At 52.5% G+C, this 9,932-nt stretch overlaps 1 protein-coding gene across 2 annotated transcripts in view; it reads left to right on the top strand.

Moving 5' to 3' along the window:
• pcsk5a (proprotein convertase subtilisin/kexin type 5a) overlaps positions 1-9,932 on the top strand; it is a 40,729-nt gene that overhangs the window by 19,976 nt on the left and 10,821 nt on the right. For both annotated transcript variants that reach the window (XM_035776658.2, XM_052525915.1), the window contains exons 22-29: positions 5,329-5,465; positions 5,779-5,979; positions 6,195-6,263; positions 6,384-6,426; positions 6,586-6,728; positions 6,902-7,102; positions 7,410-7,493; positions 7,710-7,908. In XM_035776658.2, the coding sequence (XP_035632551.2) occupies positions 5,329-5,465; positions 5,779-5,979; positions 6,195-6,263; positions 6,384-6,426; positions 6,586-6,728; positions 6,902-7,102; positions 7,410-7,493; positions 7,710-7,908 (1,077 nt within the window). The remainder of the gene's footprint in view (positions 1-5,328; positions 5,466-5,778; positions 5,980-6,194; positions 6,264-6,383; positions 6,427-6,585; positions 6,729-6,901; positions 7,103-7,409; positions 7,494-7,709; positions 7,909-9,932) is intronic.

Raw genomic sequence — 9,932 nt, 5'->3', positions numbered from 1 at the left:
TTGTAACACTTCAGGTGTCGTAGGTGTGTGGAGTCAAACGCAGGAGACAGTGAGTGCAAAGCTGTGCGTCTTTAATAGCGCCAACGCATCCCAGGGTGCTCACAATAGTAACGGCCCCAAACACAGGGAATGAGAATGTACAACAGAAAACGTAACGACCAGGCACTAACACGTACTTCTAACAACAGAGCCGAAGGTTACACTGCAATAATCCCGCACAACAACCAGGCGGGCCGGCTGTCTAATAAAGACAAACTAATTAGCTGATTTAATCATGAACAGGTGCTACCACTAAACATACAAGGAGGAGAGGAAAAACAATCAGTGGCAGCTAATAGGCCGGTGACGGCGACCGCCGAGCGCCAACCGCCCGGGAAGGGGAAACACCCTCGGTCGGACTCGTGACAGTACCCCCTCCTGACGCGCGGCTCCCGCAGCGCGCGACACCGGCCTCGAGGTCGCCCCGGAGGACGAGGTGCAGGGCGATCCGGATGGAGGCGATGGAAATCCTCAACATGGATGGATCCAAGATGTCCCTCACCGGTACCCAGCACCTCTCCTCCGGACCGTACCCCTCCCAGTCCACGAGGTACTGCAGGCCCCTCACCCGGCGTCTTGAGTCCAGAATGGCCCGGATCGTGTACGCCGGGGTCCCCTCGATGTCCAGAGGGGGGAGGGACCTCCGGTACCTCACTGTCCTGCAGGGGACCAGCTACCACCGGCCTGAGGAGAGACACATGAAACGAGGGGTTAATTCGATAATAGGAAGGGAGTTGTAATCGATAACACACCTCGTTTATTCTCCTCAGGACTTTAAAGGGCCCTACACACTGCGGACCCAGCTTCCGGCAGGGCAAGCGGAGAGGTAGGTTTCGGGTCGAGAGCCAGACCCTGTCCCCGGTACAAACACGGGGCCTCACTGCGGTGGCGGTCAGCACTCCTCTTCTGCCGTCCACTCGCTTGTCGTAGAGACTCCTGGACGGCCCTCCAGGTCTCCTTGGAGCGCTGTACCCATTCCTCCACCGCAGGAGCCTCGGTCTGGCTCGGATGCCATGGTGCCAGGACCGGCTGGTATCCCAACACACACTGAAAAGGGGACACGTTAGTAGAGGAGTGGCGTAGTGAGTTCTGAGCCATTTCAGCCCAGGGAATGTATCGTGCCCACTCCCTGGCCGATCCTGGCAATACGACCGCAGAAACCTACCCACCTCCTGGTTCAATCTCTCCACCTGCCCATTACTCTCGGGGTGATAACCGGAGGTCAGGCTGACAGAGACCCCCAACGTTCCATGAACGCTCTCCATACCCGAGACGTGAATTGGGGGCCCCGATCAGAAACGATGTCCTCCGGCACCCCGTAGTGCCGAAAGACATGGGTAAATAATGCCTCCGCAGTCTGCAGGGCTGTAGGGATACCGGGCAACGGGAGGAGACGGCAGGACTTAGAAAACCGATCCACAATCACTAGAACCGCGGTGTTCCCCTGAGACGGCGGAAGATCGGTCAGGAAATCTATGGACAGATGTGACCATGGCCGCTGTGGAACGGGGAGGGGTTGTAGCTTCCCTCTAGGAAGGTGCCTAGGAGCCTTACTCTGAGCGCACACTGAGCAAGAGGAGACATAACCCTTAACGTCCTTAACCAACGTAGGCCACCAATACCTCCCTGAAGGCTCCCCACTGTCCTCGTCACCCCAGGGTGACCCGAGGAGGGTAGGACGTGAGCCCACCGAATCAGCTTGTCCCGAACATCAAGCGGCACGTACCTTCGCCCCGCTGGACACTGAGGAGGCGCGGGTTCAGCCCGTAACGCCCGCTCGATGTCCGAGTCCACCTCCCATACCACTGGGGCTACCAGCTTAGAGGCGGGAAGGATGGGAGTAGGTTCGGTGGACCCATCCTCGGTGTCGTAAAGGCGGGACAGTGCGTCAGCCCTCACGTTCTGGGAGCCCGGTCTATAAGACAAAGTAAACCGGAACCGGGTGAAGAATATGGCCCACCTTGCCTGACGTGGGTTAAGTCTCCTTGCAGCCCGAATATACTCCAGATTCTGGTGGTCGGTCCAGATGAGAAAAGGGTGCTTAGCCCCTCAAGCCAGTGTCTCCACACCTTCAGAGCTCTAACCACCGCTAGCAACTCCCGGTCCCCCACATCATAGTTACGCTCCGCTGGGCTGAGCTTCCTTGAGAAGAAAGCGCAGGGGCGGAGTTTTGGTGGCGTACCCGAGCGCTGTGATAGCACGGCACCCACCCCAGCCTCGGACGCGTCCACCTCCACTATGAATGCTAGAGAGGGATCCGGATGCGCCAACACGGGCGCCTCAGTGAACAGCGCCTTCAACTTGTTGAATGCCCTGTCCGCCTGTGCTGACCACTGCAATCGCACCGGGCCCCCCCCCAGCAGTGAGGTAATGGGAGCCGCTATCTGGCCAAAACCCGGATAAACCTCCGGTAGTAGTTGGCAAAACCCAAAACCGCTGCACCTCCTTTACCGTGGTTGGAGTCGGCCAATTACGCACGGCCCTAATGCGTTCACCCTCCATCACCACCCCGAGGTGGAAATGCGATATCCCAGAAAAGAGACGGCTCGTTTAGAGAACACGCATTTCTCAGCCTTGACGTATAGGTCATGCTCCAGCAGTCTTCCAAGCACTTTGCGCACCAGAGACACATGCGCGGTGTGAGTGGCCGAGTAGATCAGAATGTCATCGATATAAACAACCACCCCTGACCGCACAGGTCCCTGAGAATCTCGTCTACAAAGGATTGGAAAACGGCTGGAGCATTCTTTAACCCATACGGCATGACGAGGTACTCATAGTGGCCGGATGTAGTACTAAATGCGGTTTTCCACTCGTCTCCCTTCCGAATACGCACCAGACTATACGCGCTCCTGAGATCCAGTTTTGTGAAGAACTGCGCTCCGTGGAACGATTCCACCGCCGTAGCGATGAGAGGTAGAGGGTAACTATACCCCACTGTGATGGCGTTTAGACCTCTATAATCGATACACGGACGCAAACCTCCCTCCTTTTTCCTCACAAAAAGAAACTCGAGGAGACGGGTGAAATGGAGGGCCGAATGTACCCCTGTCCCAGCGACTCCGTGACATATGTCTCCATTGCCAACGTCTCCTCCTGGGACAGCGGGTACACATGACTCTTGGGAAGCGCAGCGTCTACCTGGAGATCTATCGTACAATCCCTTCCCGGTCGATAAGGTGGTAATTTAGTCGCTTTCACTTTACTGAAAGCGATTGCCAAATCGGCATACTCGGGGAATGCACACCGTGGAACCCTGGTCTGGACTCTCCACCGACGTGGCACCGATGGAAACTCCCAAACACCTTCCAGAACACTCCTCTGACCACCCCTGGAGAACCCCTTGTCTCCACGAAATTTTAGGATTGTGCCGGGCCAGCCAGGAGTCCCCAGCACCACTGGAAACGCAGGCGAATCAATAATAAAAAAACTGATACGCTCCCTATGATTCCCCTGCGTCACCATGTCCAGTGGGACCGTGGTCTCCCGACCATCCCTGACCCTAATGGCCGGCTATCTAGGGAGTGCACGGGGAAAGGAGAATCTATCGGCACCAGCGGAACCCCTAACTTAAGGGCGAGTCCGCGATCCATAAAGTTCCCAGCTGCGCCTGAATCGACTAGCGCCCTATGCTGGGAAGAGGGAAAAAGTGAAGGAAAGAGATTAAGACAAACATATGGCCAACAAGGGATTCTGGGTGAGTCTGATGCTGACTCACCTGGGGTGACCGAGAGCGTTCCGCCTGCCATCTCTACTCCCAGACGGACCCCCAGCACCGATCAGACGTGTGTCCTCTCCGACCACAGTTGGTGCAGGAAGGCCTCCTCCTCCGGTACCCCTCGGCGCAGCCCCTCCCAACTCCATCGGAATGGGAGCGGAGGGGCCGGGTGGTGGAACGCACAGGACCCTCTCTGAACGCCCGCGGGCAGCCAGCAGATTGTCCAGTCGAATGGACATGTCAATCAGCTGATCCAGTGACAGAGTGGTGTCCCGACACGCTAACTCCCGGCGGACGTCCTCTCGGAGACCACACCTGTAGTGGTCCATAAGGGCCCTGTCGTTCCACCCAGATCCGGCTGCCAAGGTCCGGAACTCCAGCGCGTAATCCTGGGCGCTCCTCCTCTCCTGCCTGAGATGAAAAAGTCGTTCTCCCACCGCTCGGCCGTCTATAGGGTGATCAAATACGGCACGGAAGCGGCAGGAAAACTCTGGGTAGTGCTCCCGCGCTGAGTCTGGGCCATTCCAGACTGCGTTCGCCCACTCCAGAGCACGACCCGTGAGGCAGGAGATGAGGACACTCACCCTCTCCGCTCCTGAGGGAGGGGGGGTCTAACGGTGGCCAGGTATAGCTCCAGCTGAAGCAGAAACCCCTGGCAACCCGCCGCCGCTCCATCATAAGCCCTCGGTAGCGTCAGACGAAGGGTGCTGGAGTCGAGTGATGGGGAGACCGGAGTCGGGGTGCCGAAGGTGGAGAGAGGAGACCACTCCTCTCCCATCGGTCCATTCTCTCCATCACTTGATCCATCGCGGATCCGATCCGATGGAGAATGGTGGTGTGGTGGAGAACCCGTTCCTCCATCGATGGGAGAGGGTTGGCTGCTGCTCCTGCTGACTCCATTCGATTTGATTTAGGTGCGGGATTCTGTAACACTTCAGGTGTCGTAGGTGTGTGGAGTCAAACGCAGGAGACAGTGAGTGCAAAGCTGTGCGTCTTTAATAGCGCCAACGCATCCCAGGGTGCTCACAATAGTAACGGCCCCAAACACAGGGAATGAGAATGTACAACAGAAAACGTAACGACCAGGCACTAACACGTACTTCTAACAACAGAGCCGAAGGTTACACTGCAATAATCCCGCACAACAACCAGGCGGGCCGGCTGTCTAATAAAGACAAACTAATTAGCTGATTTAATCATGAACAGGTGCTACCACTAAACATACAAGGAGGGAGAGGAAAAACAATCAGTGGCAGCTAATAGGCCGGTGACGACGACCGCCGAGCGCCAACCGCCCGGGAAGGGGAAACACCCTCGGTCGGACTCGTGACATCGATAGTGCGAGAATCTGGCCATTAAGCAGTTTTTCTACTTATTCAGAGTCAGATGGACTCGTGGTGGATACCATTTGTATGTCTCTGCGTGCAGTTTGAAGCAAGTTGGAGGTAGTTTCGCGGAGCCAATGCTTACTGGCGTCAGCGCAATGACTGGAAGTGTACAAGTACCGCTAGCATGCTCCACCGGAAACACATGTAGTTTAATAGTTAGGTGCTGTTGCCTCATTGTCTCAGGTCTCTGGATCAGGGTTGCTGTGTGGCTCAGTGTGCCCGGGGGAAGTACCAGTCAGGTGGCCAGTGCCACCTGTGTGACCACACCTGTGCCATGTGCCTGGATGGAGGGCCTGCCAACTGCACCAGCTGTGACACCGGTGAGGGGAAGGGACACCTGTCATTCTAATTGACACAGTCCAGTGGACATGTGCTCTGGCTCTGGGACAACAAACACATTGCACTTTATACCACTAAAAAAACTATGTTTTACGGTAATAGACTAATAGTTTGTGTGTGTGTGTGTGTGTGTGTGTGTGTGTGTGTGTGTGTGTGTGTGTGTGTGTGTGTGTGTGTGTGTGTGTGTGTGTGTGTGTGTGTGTGTGTGTGTGTGTGTGTGTGTGTGTGTGTGTGTGTGTAACGATTGTGCGTCTGTCTGCCTGCCTGCCATCCATCCCTATGCGTTTCCCTCAGATAAATTCAACATGGACCGCTACTTGTACAAGGGTGGTTGTGTCGACGCTTGTCCGGAAGGACATTACCATACCCAGGAGAAGAGCTGCGAGGCCTGCCCCGACAACTGCAACCTCTGCTCCTCCGCCACACACTGCCTGCGCTGTAACTCCTCCTACTACACCACTGATGGAGTCTGCACCCGGCTGGAGTGTGGAGAAGGTGACAGATATAGCCAGAATGTTGTGTTCTTATGTAATATCTGCCGCTACAGGTATGAACATGAAGAAGAAAGGTCTTTGAAGTATTTCTGTCTCCATAGAGAATTGTAATCCCCCCCCCATCTCTCTCTCTGACTCACTCTCTCTCGCTCTCTTTGTCTGACTCCCCTCTATCTGTCTGTCTTTCTGTCTCTGCCCCTCTCTCTCCCTCTACAGGTGAGGTGGAAGATCCAGAGTATGATGACTGTATGGCCTGTGAGGAAGGCTGTAAGAAGTGTGTACTGTGTAAGTTAGTCTACCCATGTGAACCCTATCTATCTAACAGTTTGAACACGGTTGGCGAGGGCCACGGGGAGAGGAATAGGATGAGAAGATGTCTGAGTGTAGTTTTTCTCTATTCCTCAGATAACCCCAGGCATTGCCTATCCTGCACTGACGGCTTTTACAAGTAAGTAGTGCAAAGAATCTTGTTTTAATCTTAACGAACCCCCCTCCCCTTAATTTATGGAATATCACCTCAATTGTCAATATCTCCATGTGTGATATGTAAATGAATGGGTGACAGGGGAGGAAGACGACACAAACCAACTTCTTGCATTGAGTTTAGATTCCAAGATGGCTGCTACAAGAACTGCCCAGCGAAGACGTTCAGCGTAGAGGAGGAGATGACCTGTGTGCCGTGTGATGAAAAGTGCGTCAGCTGTGACGAACATGAGTGTTACTGGTGTGAAACCGACCTCTTCTTATCAGGTAAGGGTTTTGTGTGTGTGTGTGTGTGTGTGTGTGTGTGTGTGTGTGTGTGTGTGTGTGTGTGTGTGTGTGTGTGTGTGTGTGTGTGTGTGTGTGTGTGTGTGTGTGTGTGTGTGTGTGTGTGTGTGTGTGTGTGTGTTGACATGTTTTAAAGTGTGCTCTGTTCCACCCAGAGGGGAAGTGTGTGCCGGAGTGTCCGGACGGTTTCTACGGAGACGAAGACACCCAGGAGTGTGAAGAGTGTCACTCTGACTGTGTGACATGCAGCGGTCCCGACAGTGACGACTGTGTGTCGTGTGAGGAGGGGAAGAGCCGGGAAGAGGGGGAGTGTGTCTCTAAACAGGATTCATGCCCTGTTAAGACCTTCCTCACTGGTGAGATTTAAAGGATCAATTTACCGAAAAATATATGGATGTTACCACACTGTTAGGGCGTACTTCAGAAATATATTTCATTACAGAAGTTATTGTTAGACGATTACTAATGACCTTGGCACTTCACTTTACCCTGTGAGGGAGTTTGTTACATTAACATTGCACCTTGCTGCAGGAAAGCCATTTCGAAAATCGAACTTTTTAATCCCAACAATTTTAGTTGTAGGCTATGATTATTTTGAGAATAAAACCCCTGGTACTGTATAATATTGACTTGTTTGGTCCTTTCTCGTGTTCTTCCCTGCAGGTGAAGGAGAATGTGAGGCCTGCCATGCCTCCTGTGACTCGTGTTCAGGAGAGGAGAAGAGCCAGTGTAAAACCTGTGCGAAAGGTCTGCCTGACCATATTTCTGCCTGTCAATTTGTCAGAATGTGTGTAGTGTGTGCTCGTCTGTTTCCAGTGAGGTCGCCTTAAACCCTGCGAAAAACAGAAAGATAAGCACATCCCACTGGTTCAGTTGTGGTCCTGATTGCAGACCGTGACAGTGTGCGTGCTTGCGTGTGCGTCTGTGTGTATTCTGACCGTATCCTTCCTGTGCTCCTCCCAGGGCGGTTCCTGTCAGCAGAGCAGGTGTGTGTGTTGAAGTGCCCGGCGAGCTCGTTCGCCGGCCGGCTGAGCGGTGTGTGTGAGCCGTGTCCTCGGGGGTGTGTGCAGTGTGTGGACGAGCATCGCTGCACCCGCTGTCAGGTGGTACGCAAGGCCCCGCTCTACCTGCAAGACGGACAGTGTGTTCGTCAATGCCAGAGGTCAGAGTTCATATGAGTATGGTAAAGGTGATAGCTCGGGATTTAGGCAAAGAGGCCCTTGATCTACTTAGTCAGATTAACTCGTGGATAGCATTTTTATGTAGTCTGTGGCTGCTAGTACGGAGCTTTTGCCCTCGTTCTCGCCCTTCCGGGAAACTGGGTCACGTTTCTGCGCCTGCGTTATTTTACGCACACTATGTAACTACTGCTCACACTCGACCCCTCCCTTCATGGTTCTCTCTTTACTCTTCTGAACCGTGATGACGTAGCCTATGTCTCTGCCTCGTATTTCTGAACAGCGGAAACAAAAGCCCTGCGGCGAGATGAACAAGCGTTCCCAAACATACATATTATGAAGGCTATGCAACCTCATCCTGTCCGCTGTGACGGGTATTGCAGTTGCACAAGCAGCATACAGTCCCTACACGTTGCATTGGCACAAAACCAATCAGTGTTTTGTGTCAGGGTGTATGTAGGGTCATCTTTATAGTTGCTGCCATATCGTAGCCACCAGACAGAGTTCCTGAAAAAAGAGCACTACTACTTAGACTGCCTGTCTGCCTCCTGCTTAGCCAATGCGTGCAATGACGATGAAAAATGAACATTTATATCGCTGCTTAGACTTCGTGTCTGTGTCTTGCTGGTGTTTAAATGCTGTCTAGACAGTGGCATGCAACTTCCTGCTTGAGTTTTGTGTTTGGGGCAACAAAAAAATCTGTGTCTTAACCATGCAGAGGCCCTACTAACTGCTATTTTGCTTCTCAATGATCATGCAAGTACTGCACGACTTGGATACCTAGCTGTTCAACTAGGCAGCCGTTCCAGGCAGCCGAGCGTGTATACGGACCGGTAACCAGAGTTTGACAATGGGCGAGTTCATTTTGCGTCGCCCGGTGCACTATAACACCCCTCTTGAAGAAAGAACATGAAAACCGTAAGGATGGTGCCAGGTTTCCTCCTGACCTGACCAGAGTTCAATCTTGGTTCTTATGGTCTGAGAGTCCTTTAGGTGCCTTTTTGCAAACTCCAAGCGGGCTGTCATATGCCTTTTACTGAGGAGTGGCTTCCGTCTACCCACTCTACCATAAAGGCCTGATTGGTGGAGTGCTGCAGAGATGGTTGTCCTTCTGCACAGATGAACTCTGGCTCTGTCAGAGTGACCATCAGGTTCTTGGTCACTTCCCTGACCAAGGCCCTTCTCCCCCGATTGCTCAGTTTGTCCGAGCAGCCAGCTATAGGTAGAGTCTTGGTGGTTCCAAACTTCTTCCATTTAAGAATGATGGTGGCCACTGTTTACTTGGGGACCTTCAATGATGCAGAAGTGTTTTGGGACCCTTCCCCAGATCTGTGCCTCGACACAATCCTGTTTCGGAGCTCTACAGACAATTTCTTCAACCCCTAATGACAGATGTGTGCCAATCAATTGAATTTACCACAGGTTTACTCCAACCAAGTTGTAGAAACATTTCAAGGATGATCATTGGAAACAGGATGCACCTGAGCTCAATTTCGAGTCTCATAGCAAAGGGTCTGAATACTTTATTTTTTAATTTTTTTCATTTGACAAACATTTCTAAAAACCTGTTTTCACGTTGTCGTTTTGGGGTATTATGTGTAGATTGATTTTAGAATAAGGCTGCAATGTAAAAAAAAAAATCCATCTTTCATCTTGCTCCTAGAAACTCCCAGAGTCTGCAGGTTTCTGTTCCAACCCAGGGCTCATACACCATTTTGATCATGATTCATTGCTCCTCTCCCCACACATCATTGCTGTGGAAAATGATGATATATTGTATGACATGGTGATGTATTCACCTCTTTATCTAAATGGCGTGTATATCTTTCATTTTACAGAACTGGAGTGCCTGCTGAACTCTACTGTACCTACTCAAACCCTCTCAGTTGTCATGACAGCTTTCCCGGAGATGCTCTTCTCCATCACAATGTCGTGGATTGACTCCAATGGCTCACTCCCCCTTGTGGATTTAGAAGCTTTGGATTGGTCTAGGCAATTTACACCATAC

This window comes from Oncorhynchus keta, chromosome 9 (genome assembly GCF_023373465.1).
Source record: "Oncorhynchus keta strain PuntledgeMale-10-30-2019 chromosome 9, Oket_V2, whole genome shotgun sequence".
NCBI lineage: Eukaryota > Metazoa > Chordata > Actinopteri > Salmoniformes > Salmonidae > Oncorhynchus > Oncorhynchus keta.
Note: the sequence above shows the minus strand (reverse complement) of the source record. Positions and strands in the feature narration are given on the sequence as shown.